This window comes from Macaca thibetana, chromosome 8 (genome assembly GCF_024542745.1).
Source record: "Macaca thibetana thibetana isolate TM-01 chromosome 8, ASM2454274v1, whole genome shotgun sequence".
In the NCBI taxonomy this organism is placed as follows: domain Eukaryota; kingdom Metazoa; phylum Chordata; class Mammalia; order Primates; family Cercopithecidae; genus Macaca; species Macaca thibetana.
The window spans coordinates 93,074,763-93,089,139 of record NC_065585.1 but is presented as its reverse complement, the minus strand read 5'-3'; the positions used below and the strand labels follow the sequence as shown (position 1 = coordinate 93,089,139).

Genomic DNA, 14,377 nt, shown 5'->3' with positions numbered 1-14,377 from the left:
TCTCATGAATCTGAAAACAGCCTTTTGAGCTTGAAAGAGGAAAGTCGGCAGATAACACACCTGTTATGAGATGAAACTTTCCCATTAAACATACTGTGTTTTTTAACCTCTAATTATAACAATTTTCCTTTTGAATCTTGCCTATAGCTGCATCTTTTATTCTTTTGGAAACTGGGTAAACGTTTATTACTAGAAGACATAATCTCTTAGCTTTGTAGGTGAAGAAACTGTGATCCAAGGAGTAAAACAATTTACTCAAGGTCAAATATTTAGTCATTGTAAAGCACCTACCACAACACTTCACATATAACATGTTTACAATAAAGAGAAAATCCTTTTATAATTTTTAATTTTATATTTCTAGTTGGGGGGGAGTCTGCAATATATTTTAGTATTGCAAATTGTGCATACATGAATGCTATTTCTTTTAAATTATGTATTTATGTTACTTTTTATTTTTGATTAAACATTTTATTGACTTTAGAAAAATTCTCATTATTGATCTGTTTCACAGGTGACACATTCTTTGGACAATGAAAATCCAGGCCAGGGGAAGGTCCCATGCCCACGGATCCTCCCTCATTGCTAGCACAGCAGTCTGTGATCTAAAGGCAAGGCAGCAGCAAGACTGGGGGAGAGTCGCCCGCCATTGCTGAGGCTTAAGTAGGTAAACAAAGCGCTGGGAAGCTCAAACTGGGTGGAGCTCACAGCAGCTCAAGGAGGCCTGCCTGTCTCTGTAGACTCCACCTCTGGGGACAGGACACAGCTAAACAACAACAACAACAACAACAACAAAAGCAGCAGAAACTTCTGCAGACGCAAACGACTCTGTCTGACAGTTTTGAAGAGAGCAGTGGATCTCCCAACATGGAAGTTGAGATCTGAAAACAGACAGACTGCCTGCTCAAGTGGGTCCCTGACCCCTGAGTAGCATAACTGGGAGACATCCCCCACTAGGGGCAGACCGACACCCCACACCTCACACGGTGGAGTACACCCCTGAGAGGAAGTTTCCAAAGCAAGAATCAGACAGGTACACTCGCTGTTCAGCAATATTCTATCTTCTGCAGCCTCTGCTGCTGATACCCAAGCAAACAGTGTCTGGAGTGGACCTCAAGCAATCTCCAACAGACCTACAGCTGAGGGTCCTGACTGTTAGAAGGAAAACTAACAAACAGGAACGACACCCACACCAAAACCCCATCAGTACGTCACTATCATCAAAGACTAGAGGCAGATAAAACCACAAAGATGGGGAAAAAGCAGGGCAGAAAAGCTGGAAATTCAAAAAATAAGAGCACATCTACCCCTCCAAAGGAATGCAGCTCATCGCCAGCAATGGATCAAAGCTGGATGGAGAATGACTTTGACGAGATGAGAGAAGAAGGCTTCAGTCCATCAAACTTCTCAGAGCTAAAGGAGGAATTACGTACCCAGCGCAAATAAACTAAAAATCTTGAAAAACGAGTGGAAGAATTGATAACTAGAATAATTAATGCAGAGAAGGCCATAAACGAACTGACAGAGATGAAAACCATGACACGAGAAATATGTGACAAATGCACAAGCTTCAGTAACCGACTCGATCAACTGGAAGAAAGAGTATCAGTGATTGAGGATCAAATGAATGAAATGAAGCGAGAAGAGAAATTTAAAGAAAAAAGAAGAAAAAGAAATGAACAAAGCCTGCAAGAAGTATGGGATTATGCAAAAAGACCAAATCTACATCTGATTGGTGTATCTGAAAGTGACAGGGAGAATGGAATCAAGTTGGAAAACACTCTTCAGGATATCATCCAGGAGAACTTCCCCAACCTAGTAGGGCAGGCCAACATTCAAATTCAGGAAATACAGAGAACACCACAATGATACTCCTCGAGAAGAGCAACTCCAAGACACATAATTGCCAGATTCACCAAAGTTGAAATGAAGGAAAAAATCTTAAGGGCAGCCAGAGAGAAAGGTCGAGTTACTCACAAAGGGAAGCCCATCAGACTAACAGCAGATCTCTTGGCAGAAACTCTACAAGCCAGAAGAGAGTGGGGGCCAATATTCAACATTCTTAAAGAAAAGAATTTTCAACCCAGAATTTCATATCCAGCCAAACTAAGTTTCATAAGTGAAGGAGAAATAAAATCCTTTACAGATAAGCAAATGCTTAGAGATTTTGTCACCACCAGGCCTGCCTTATGAGAGACCCTGAAGGAAGCACTAAACATGGAAAGGAACAACCAGTACCAGCCATTGCAAAAACATGCCAAAATGTAAAGACCATTGATATTAAGAAGAAACTGCATCAACTAACGAGCAACACAACCAGTTAATATCATAATGGCAGGATCAAGTTCACACATAACAATATTAACATTAAATGTAAATGGACTAAATGGTCCAATTAAAAGACACAGACTGGCAAACTGGATAAAGAGTCAAGACCCATCAGTTTGCTGTATTTAGGAGACCCATCTCACATGCAGAGACACACATAGGCTCAAAATAAAGGGATGGAGGAAGATCTACCAAGCAAATGGAAAACAAAAAAAAGCAGGAGTTGCAATACTAGTCTCTGATAAAACAGACTTTAAACCATCAAAGATCAAAAGAGACAAAGAAGGCCATTACATAATGGTAAAGAGATCAATTCAACAGGAAGAGCTAACTATCCTAAATATATATGCACCCAATACAGGAGAACCCAGATTCATAAAGCATGTCCTTAGAGACTTCCAAAGAGACTTAGACTCCCATACAATAATAATGGGAGACTTCAGCACCCCACTGTCAACATTAGACAGATCAACGAGACAGAAAATTAACAAGGATATCCAGGAATTGAACTCATCTCTGCAGCAAACAGACCTAATAGACATCTACAGAACTCTCCACCCCAAATCAACAGAATACACATTCTTCTCAGCACCACATCACACTTATTCCAAAATTGACCACATAATTGGAAGTAAAGCACTCCTCAGCAAATGTAAAAGAACAGAAATTATAACAAACTCACTCTCAGACCACAGTGCAATCGAACTAGAACTCAGGACTAAGAAACTCAATCAAAACTGCTCAACTACATGGAAACTGAATAACCTGCTCCTGAATGACTACTGGGTACATAATGAAATGAAGGCAGAAATAAAGATGTTCTTTGAAACCAATGAGAACAAAGATACAACATACCAGAATCTCTGGGACACATTTAAAGCAGTGTGTAGCGGGAAATGTATAGCACTAAATGCCCACAAGAGAAAGCTGGAAAGATCTAAAATTGACATTGTAACACCACAAATAAAAGAACTAGAGAAACAGGAGCAAACACATTCAAAAGCTAGCAGAAGGCAAGAAATAACTAAGATCAGAGCAGAACTGAAGGAGATAGAGACACAAAAAACCCTCCAAAAAATCAATGAATCCAGGAGCTGGTTTTTTGAAAAGATCAACAAAATTGATAGACTGCTAGCAAGACGAATAAAGAAGGAGAGAGAGAAGAATCAAATACATGCAATAAAACATGATAAAGGGGATATCACCACCGATCCCACAGAAATACAAACTACCATCAGAGAATACTATAAACAACTCTATGCAAATAAACTAGAAAATCTAGAAGAAATTGATAATTTCCTGGACACTTACACTCTCCCAAGACTAAACCAGGAAGAAGCTGAATCCCTGAATAGACCAATAGCAGGCTCTGAAATTGAGGCAATAATTGCCTACCAACCAAAAAAAGTCCAGGACCAGATGGATTCACAGTTGAATTCTACCAGAGGAACAAGGAGGAGCTGGTACCATTCCTTCTGAAACTATTCCAATCAACAGAAAAAGAGGGAATCCTCCCTAACTCATTTTATGAGGCCAACATCATCCTGATACCAAAGCCTGGCAGAGACACAACAAAAAAAGAGAATTTTAGACCAATATCCCTGATGATCATCGATGCAAAAATCCTCAATAAAATACTGGCAAACCGGATCCAGCAGCACATCAAAAACCTTATCCACCATGATCAAGTGGGCTTCATCCCTGGGATGCAAGGCTGGTTCAACATATGCAAATCAATAAACATAATCCAGCATATAAACAGAACCAAAGACAAAAACCACATGATTATCTCAATAGATGCAGAAAAGGCCTTTGACAAAATTCAACAGTCCTTCATGCTAAAAACTCTCAATAAATTCAGTATTGATGGAACGTATCTCAAAATAATAAGAGCTATTTATGACAAACCCACAGCCACTATCATACTGAATGGGCAAAAACTGGAAAAATTCCCTTTGAAAACTGGCACAAGACAGGGATGCCCTCTCTCACCACTCCTATTCAACATAGTGTTGGAAGTTCTGGCCAGGGCAATCAGGCAGGAGAAAGAAATCAAGGATATTCAGTTAGGAAAAGAAGAAGTCAAATTGTCCCTGTTTGCAGACAACATGATTGTATATTTAGAAAACCCCATTGTCTCAGCCCAAAATCTCCTTAAGCTCATAAGCAACTTTAGCAAAGTCTCAGGATACAAAATTAATGTGCAAAAATCACAAGCATTCTTATACAACAGTAACAGACAAACAGAGAGCCAAATCATGAATGAACTTCCATTCACAATTGCTTCAAAGAGAATAAAATACTTAGGAATCCAACTTACAAGGGATGTAAAGGACCTCTTCAAGGAGAACTACAAACCACTGCTCAGTGAAATAAAAGAGGACACAAACAAATGGAAGAACATACCATGCTCATGGATAGGAAGAATCAATATCATGAAAATGGCCATACTGCCCAAGGTAATTTATAGATTCAATGCCATCCCCATCAAGCTACCAATGAGTTTCTTCACAGAATTGGAAAAAACTGCTTTAAAATTCATATGGAACCAAAAAAGAGCCCACATTGCCAAGACAATCCTAAGTCAAAAGAACAAAGCTGGAGGCATCATGCTACCTGACTTCAAACTATACTACAAGGCTACAGTAACCAAAACAGCATGGTACTGGTACCAAAACAGAGATATAGACCAATGGAACAGAACAGAGTCCTCAGAAATAATACCACACATCTATAGCCATCTGATCTTTGGCAAACCTGACAAAAACAAGAAATGGGGAAAGGATTCCCTATTTATTAAATGGTGCTGGGAAAATTGGCTAGCCATAAGTAGAAAGCTGAAACTGGATCCCTTCCTTACTCCTTATACGAAAATTAATTCAAGATGGATTAGAGACTTAAATGTTAGACCTAATAAGATAAAAACCCTAGAGGAAAACCTAGGTAGTACCATTCAGGACATAGGCATGGGCAAAGACTTCATGTCTAAAACACCAAAAGCAACGGCAACAAAAGCCAAAATTGACAAATGGGATCTAATTAAACTAAAGAGCTTCTGCACTGCAAAAGAAACTACCATCAGAGTGAACAGGCAACCTACAGAATAGGAGAAAAGTTTTGCAATCTACTCATCAGACAAAGGGCTAATATCCAGAACCTACAAATAACTCAAACAAATTTACAAGAAAAAAACAAACAACCCCATCAAAAAGTGGGCAAAGGATATGAACAGACATTTCTCAAAAGAAGACATTCGTACAGCCAACAGACACATGAACAAATGCTCATCATCACTCACCATCAGAGAAATGCAAATCAAAACCACAATGAGATACCATCTCACACCAGTTAGAATGGCAATCATTAAAAAGTCAGGAAACAACAGGTGCTGGAGAGGATGTGGAGAAATAGGAACACTTTTACACTGTTGGTGGGATTGTAAACTAGTTCAATCATTATGGAAAACAGTATGGCGATTCCTCAAGGATCTAGAACTAGAAGTATCATGTGACCCAGCCATCCCATTACTGGGTATACACCCAAAGGATTATAAATCATGCTGCTATAAAGACACATGCACATGTATGTTTATTGTGGCATTATTCACAATAGCAAAGACTTGGACTCAACCCAAATGTCCATCAGTGACAGACTGGATTAAGAAAATGTGGCACATATACACCATAGAATACTATGCAGCCATAAAAAAGGATGAGTTTGTGTCCTTTGTAGGGACATGGATGCAGCTGGAAACCATCATTCTCAGCAAACTATCGCAAGAACAGAAAACCAAACACTGCATGTTCTCACTCATAGGTGGGAACTGAACAATGAGATCACTTGGACTCGGGAAGGGGAACATCACACACCAGGACTTATCATGGGGAGGGGGGAGGGGGAAGGATTGCATTGGGAGTTATACCTGATATAAATGACAAGTTGATGGGTACTGAAGATTTGATGGGTGCAGCACACCAACATGGCACAAGTATACATATGTAACAAACCTGCACATTATGCACATGTACCCTAGAACTTAAAGTATAATAATAATAAAAAAAAAAAAAAAGAAAGAAAGAAAATCCAGGCCAGGCATGATGGTTCATGCCTGTAATCTCAGCACTTTGGGAGGCCGAGGCAGGTGGATCACCTGAGGTCAGGAGTTTGAGACCAGCCTGGCCAATATAGTAAAACCTCATCTCTACAAAAAATACAAATAATTGGCTAGGCATGGTAGTGCATGCCTGTAATCCCAGCTAGTTGGGAGACTGAGGCAGGAGAATTGCTTAAACTCCTGAGGCAGAGGTTGTAGTGAGCTGAGATCCACTACTGTACTCCAGCCTCAACAATAGAGACTTTGTCTCAAAAATAAAAAAATCCAGTTATTCACCTTTGAATTGATTCCATAGGAGTTCTATATCTTAAATGCTCCTTTATTGTATAGAGCAAAATAATGACAAAGTCAAGAGATTAAGAGTAATACTCAAAATTTAACAATGTACAGGCATAGATAAAAATAAATAAATAAATAAATAAGTCTTCCAGTAGATTTTAAAGTCAACTATTTACTAATTGGAAGTTTACTCTGATCTGCCCTGATTCTTCTCATTCACCCTATAGCCACCCATACTGTTTCTGTTTTTGAAAAATAGACAAGACCATTTAACTTGGTTTTATTCTCCTGATGTTGTGATTTTGTTTTGTAGGATAATAAGAGAAATTTATTAGGAAGAGATCAGCCAGAGTCCTTTTTACATTGCCTTACCATGACCATCTTCCAATAAGCTAGCACTGTATTCAGTGCTCAGGCCCTATTGCTTGTGGAAATTGCCCTAAGAGAACTACATCTAGGATCAGATCGGGTCAATAGGCAGAAGAATTGGTCTCAATGTTGGTGAAGTTCAGTGCAATTTATGCTGCAGTGCCAAATTTGTGGAGATAAATTAGTCTATTAGCCACTAGTGATAAGGTTGATTGTTGAACAGCAAAAGTGAAAATAATGCATTTACTTTTGAATTCGGTAAGAGCAAAGACAAAATGACCTAACTCTTATCAGCGGTTTTGTCACAAATCGATCACTAGCTCATCATATGCCACTATCTTCTCAATACAAGCCTTACACAAAAAACTACCACTAATATCACGTACTGTCCCCTGAGACTACATACAGACTGGAAAAGAAAACTTTTTATTTCCAAAAGACATGATTGTGTACTTACAAAAATCCAAAGGATATAAGCAAATGAGTAGAATTAGTGAGGTTTAATTTAGTAAGGTCACTGGAGACAATATCAATATACAAAACTCAATTGCATTTTATCTACTAGCATGAAATAAATAGAACATATAATTTAACGCCATTTAACAATAATATTAATACATACATTAACTAACTATATGTGATACTTATTTAAACATTCTACATACTGCATCTATATCTATATATCTTACCTAGGAATAAAGCGTAGCATATATATTTGGCTGAAGAGATTCAGCCAAATTAGAATAAACAGACATAGATGAGGGTAGGGAGAGAGAGAAATGTGAATGTGGCAAAATGTTAACTGGTGAATTTAGGTAAAAGATACACAGCAATTATCATGCCCTTCTTTTGAGATTTGGGTAGCTTTGAAATTTTCAAAATAAAACGTCAGAGGAAACGTTAGTAAACTTAAGGTTTAAGGAGTTAAATAACTTGCTACACTTCACAAAACAATTGGAAGGACCAGAAATACCCCCCAGCTCCTCCCATTTGACATTCTTCTCAAGGTTCTTTTCACCTTGCTTTTCAATTAGGCCTTCCTTCCAGAATGCAGCTGAGTGAGGAGTGTCAGTCCTAGAATCAGATCTTCGTATTTCCGTTGTTGCTATTTAAATAGTGGCATGCATTTATTTTATTTTTGTGGTATAGTCTAACCTTTTGTCCTTGGCATTTATTAGCTATTGCTGTTCCTCCAGGGCTCAATCATCTTTTTTATAAGCATAATTGTGTTGTCCACAGTTGAATTTGAGCCTGTTTCTCAAATGTATTACTCTTATCAGTTTCATCCAGAAACTGGAAGGCGGAGGCACCCTGGCAAGTCACAGAGCTCTGCCAGGCACCACTTCACTGTGCTGCAGCGGGTGAAATTCAGGGTTTGATAACATATACTTGATATTACCCTCTAGTACTTACGCTCCAGCAATACATAACATTTCCAGATTTTTAATTAAGTAAACCTCTTAGCAAGCTCTGTTTAATACAAAAATGCCAACTCTTTTTGAGAAAACCCTCTCTTTTATGATATAGAAGCAATGTGGTTGGCATTTTTTTAAATTGTAAGAAAACAATGGAGTTTCTATGCAATTTACTATAAAGGCAACCCAAGGAAATAGAATCACCAGATGCTTGATTTCGCTTTGTGATGCTATGTTGGTATAAGAGCCATATGGTCAAAATTTTTAATATTCTTCATGAAAATTTTAACTTTATTTTTTAAAAATGTGTCCTTATTTCTTTTGCTTTTACAATAAATTAGTAAAGACCTTTGGGTCTTCACTTAACTAGTCTAACAGAAATTCCTCTGAAGTCTCAGGAGTGGTGTCTCATTGCTTAACTCATTTTCTAGACAGAAATCTCTCTCTCTTTCTCTCTCTGACTCTCACACACACACACACAAACACACACACACACACACCAACCACATGTACACACAACTTACTGTTTAAATGATCTACCATCTGTATTCCAGGGAAGTACTCTTCTGAGTGCTATCATGAGAAACCATATAGCCCAGCAGTTAACAGTTCAAACTGTGTGGAACCCTGACTCTGATCCTTTCTATCTGCCTCCATTTGGGTAAATTACGTTACAGCCAGGAACCTGAATTTCCTCATCTGTAAAATGAACATAGTAACACTTACCACAGAGCATGAGAGAAAGGAATATAGATAATGTATATAAAGCAACTGGTATAAAATGAGGCTTACAATTAACAGCATAATTACTATTTTATTATGGTTTTCTAATAAAAAATATTTAGAAACAAATTAATATTATCCATGGTTTCTGCCAAGTGAAGAAGTGGATTATTCATCAATAATTAATGTTCATCAATAATTGTGTACTGTAACTCCAAAATGTGGCCAAACCCCAATAGATTTTATCAGTTTGTTACACTCCTTGAATTTTTTAAATGGCAACTATCTCTATTGAAAATATTTGAAAACATTTTATCATATTCACCATTTAATCAATGAATAAAATATTTGGTTATCTATCATATACATGTTTCAGTAGACAGTGGTGAAAGGTTTCATTGATGGTGCTATTCAACTATTGGACACCCCAGAAATACTCATTAGAAGATACTCAATAGGCTGGGCACGGTGTCTCATGCCTGTAATTTCAACACTTTGGGAGGCCAAGGCGGGTGGATCACGAGGTCGGGAGATTGACACCATCCTGGCCAACATGGCAAAACCCCGTCTCTATTAAAAATACAAAAATTAGCCGGGTGTGGTGACAGGCACCTGTAATCCCAGCAACTCAGAAGGCTGAGGCAGGAGAATTGCTTGAACCTGGGAGGTGGAGATTGCAGTGAGCCAAGATCGAGCCACTGCACTCCAGTCTGGGCAACAGAGCAAGGCTCTGTTTCAAAGAAAAAAACAATAATAATCAAATGCAGATCTTTGGGCCCATCCTGAGAAGTCCTAAATTAGGATCCCTGGGGAAGAGGGCTGGGAATTTGCATGTCCACAGGCACTCCAAGAAATGCTTTTGTAATTGCACTTTGATAATCATTGCTTTATTTTAAAACAAAGAATAAACCCTGCAGTCCTTACTTTCTTATGTTCTTACATCATCCCAAACAGAGACACTGTGATAAAAATATGTGTGTTCCGGCATCAGTTACTGGAAAGAAACCAGATGGGAGAAACACAAGTGTAAAGTTATGATCTCAACTCTAAAGTTAGAAGGGCTAGCTTGACCTGAATATGGTGAGTTCTGCCAAGTTGATAAAATTGCTAACTCTATCATGAGAATATTATGACAAGAAGACAAACACACCCACATGGGTCTAGCCTCACTGAACATTCTTAACTTTCAGTGTGTTCACTCAGTGGATTAATCTAAATGCAGCATAGGAAGATTTTACACCTTGAACCTCCGGTCGTCACCTCTCATAGGTCTCTTCTCCTTATAGCACTTACTATACATAGAGATTTTTTTATTACAGACATATTACAGTTGGGTGTTGGCTACCTGACTGCCCCACAATGTCAGACCATCAGTTCTATCATAGCAGGGGCATGTGCATTTGGATCCAAATACAAAACCAGCCAACTGGTAGCCCACAATAGATAAAAGATACTGTTGAGTGAATAAAATAAATGCCTTTTAACTTGGAAACATTTATCGGTGCTTAACCCTAAAGTTGTCATTTTTTCTCTGTGTGATGTTTTTTCATTTAAAAACTATCATAAAACAGCATCTCTATATGATTCTAAAGTTTCTCTTTGTTTTAGAGTATCACAAATAAGAAGGCCTAGTAGCATACTGAGTAGAGCATGTGCTTTGCAGTTAGGAGGTTGTGAATTTTAATTTCATTTCTGTTGCTTTCTTGCCATGGGACTCATAGACAAGTTATTTAACCCCTCCTTATCTCTATTTCTTCTTCTCATGAAGCTTTTCTAAACCAATAGAAAACAAATAAATTGGATAAATAAGAATCTCTTCCACGTTCAAAAGGTTATAAAAACATAGGCAGTGTAAAGAAGCAGCAGAATTTTCCCAGTTATAAGACATCTACAAGGTGTCATTCTTCTACTAGCTGTTCTTGATGCTCAGAATGATTTTCATGGTAAATTTCAATCCAACCAGCAAATAATTTTAGGAATCTTACAGATAAGCAATAAGTACTCACAGAGTGTTCAAATTCTTGAGTTTCTTGAAGGCGCTCCCTGGAATTTCTCTTATTCTGTTAAACCTCAAGTCTCTGGGAACATAAAAAGGTGAAGAACAATCACAATATGTTGACTGTGTTCTGCCATTATTTCCAGAAGCTTGAAAGTTAAATCTCCTTTTATGATCAAACATACAGTACTAAAGGACTAAATATAATTAAGACAGAACTAGTGCACATCATACACTAATCATTAGGGAGGTGCACTGTTTACAGAAAATTTTGCATCTCTGGGGCCATATGCTTGTCACAGGATGCCAGACAAATGTGGCTACTTATAGAGCTCTGCGAAGTGTTAAAGACAGTTACACCATTTATTTTAGGTTTTATTTGTATGCCAGTAAAACAAACTCTATACATGGCAGCATGTCAATTGAGTACATTTAGTTTGGAAAATAATTGATGTATTAGATGTCACATATCGACTCAACACCACTGTTTGAATTTACCTAAAATTATTAATTACTTAATTTTTCTTCACAGTACAGGAATACAATGGCCTTCCATGAAGTATTAAATCAACAGAAGAATTAGTTTGAGAGAGACGTTACTCCACAACCAACATTCTCTTTCATGATTTCACATCTTTTTTATTCAGCATGTGAATAATTGAGTGTCAGCTACGTGCCACCTATCATGTTAAGTAATAAGGATGCAAAGATAAGCAAGATAGGATCCCTGCTACTGAGCCAGATAGTTCAGTGGGGGGATGACAAGGAAGTTATTACACGACTAGGATGTATAGTGTTTGTGATGCAACAGAGGATCAAACAAATGCCATGCACACTTCGAAGGCTTAGGGACTGCTCTGCCTCAAGCCCCTCTATCATTTGGAGAATGAGTCTCCCCACTCCATGTCATTATGGTAAAGACGTCAAGCAGGGGCCTCTTCCTGCCCAGAACAGGGTGGTTAACTGGGGGCAGCATCTCCACGGACATACTGTTACTTCCATGGGGAACATATGACCCAAGCAAGGCCAGCAGGAGGTGTTTTTAAGCATTGACGTGGCTGCTGAATAAAACAGTCATGTTCTGTCTCTGGGGTTCAGAGCTCTAAGGAAAATGAGCATCTAGGGCCACTAACTCATATTGTCCACACTAGAAAGTGCCAGCCTAGGAATAAAGCCCAGGAAACACATAGGGTCAAAATAGCAAATGAAAGAAACAAAACCCTGGACCCAGGATTGCCTGAGACCAAATTTACTCCTTGACTTTCCAGATCCCTGACACCAGGAACTGTCATTTTGATAAACTAATTTGAGCTGAATTTCTATCTCTAATGCAAGGAGTATAGAACAAAGATGAAGTAATTTGCTTGGGAATGTTAGGACCAAGGAGAAGTATATCAGGGAAATTTTATAGGATGCTAGAATGGCAGTAATAGAATAAAATGAGAACAAAAAACTGTCTTTACTTCCCTTCAATTAATTTCTCAAAACAAAACTCTTCACCACCATAAAAAGTTGTTCTATCTTAGAATACTTGACTTACAAACTTTATAAGAGTACCTTAAAATCTATCATCTATCACTTTGTCTTTCTCTAGACTTTGCCAAAATGAGCAAAATTTTATAGGAGCTATTATTTTCAATTAAAGTTATTAAATAACTCAGTGACTATACCTCCTTGCTAAATGGAATGCACTGCATATATGTCATGCATTGCTGTTTAGTATGTCTATACTCTATTGGTAAAAGAAACTGTAAGCTATATGAGATCCTCCCTATAAACATGTAAGACATTAAGTTATATAGACCCAAATACCCTGGAAACCACTGCTTTCTCTTAAAAACAGAAGCTAAAAATTAATAGTTATAGAAAGGGCTTTCCTCTTGCATTAAACAATAGTCCTAATAATTCTCCCAAAATGGGATTCCAACAATACAAGAAGGAAGCAAATATAAAAAGATAAACCATTTTCCTTATTTTAGGCTTTGACATTTCTGAAAAATTCAGAAAAGTACAAATGAGAAAATAATAATCCTTACTGTCTACATCCAGAATTAACTACTATTAATATTTATATCTTGATATAGTTGCTTCTACTCATAATTTCACGTGTGTATTTTTACTACATAAATTATATATAAAAACACATTGTAGATAAAATGAACATCTTTTAAGCACCATCTTAATTTTAGCTTTGTCTCCCACACCAGATATAACCACTCATGTATTTGACAGTCCTCTTCAGACATACATTTCTATGTATGTGGATAAATATAAGATGAAATGTAAACACATACAGATACTTCTTGACTTATGATGGGGTTATGTCCTTATAAATCCACTGTAAGTTGAAAACATTACAAGTCAAAAATGCATTTAATACAACCGAACTACCAACATCATAGCTTAGCCTAGCCTACCTTAAACATGCTCAGAACACTTGCATTAGCCTGCAGTTGGGCAAAATTATCTAACACATACCCTATTTTATAATAAATGTTGACTATCTCATGCAGTTTACTCACTATTGTACATTACATCAAAATTGCAACCATTTAACAACATGGTAAAGTCAAAAATCATAAATTGCACCATTGTAAGTCAAAAACTGTCTATATATGAAAATAAACCTAATATATGGGCAAATTTAAAATATTTTGTGCTTTTAAATTTACAAAAAAGCGCTATCAAATGTTATATGGTTGTTAAAACTTCCCTCTTCCCTTCCACTACATATTTTCTATGTTATTCCTTGTCTAGACATAAAGGACTAGGTATTTTTGTCTAACTTCTCCACAGTACTCCACAATGCAGACAGACTACACAGTTCCTTTAGAGATTCCTTTACTGACAGACATTTTGGTTGTTTCCAAATTTTTGCAACATTATTTACTAACAATATTGCAATAAATATGTATGCATGTCTCCTTGTACCCTTGAAAAAAATGTTTGTCTATGCTAAATATTTGGAATTGGGATTGCTAGGTTATAGGGTAGGTACATCTTCAGTTGTACGAAATGATGCCATTGCAAATTTTGTTTTCAGTTACATACATTATAACGGTAATATAACTGAAAATAATGTGAAAAGATGCTTGAACTCATCACCAAATTACATAGTTAAACTTATCACTGGATTGATTTGAAAGCCAAGGT

The 14,377-nt window shown here is 37.3% G+C and overlaps 1 protein-coding gene across 2 annotated transcripts in view; it reads right to left on the bottom strand.

Moving 5' to 3' along the window:
* Positions 1 to 14,377, bottom strand: part of PXDNL (peroxidasin like) — a 508,264-nt gene that overhangs the window by 328,220 nt on the left and 165,667 nt on the right. The window contains exons 2-3 of one of the 2 annotated variants that reach the window (XM_050801784.1): positions 11,235 to 11,306; positions 9,030 to 9,204 (exon numbers count right to left, since the gene is read on the bottom strand). In XM_050801784.1, the coding sequence (XP_050657741.1) occupies positions 9,030 to 9,085 (56 nt within the window). In that variant the 5' untranslated portion in view covers positions 9,086 to 9,204; positions 11,235 to 11,306. The remainder of the gene's footprint in view (positions 1 to 9,029; positions 9,205 to 11,234; positions 11,307 to 14,377) is intronic. The other variant, XM_050801783.1, reaches the window with a different exon arrangement.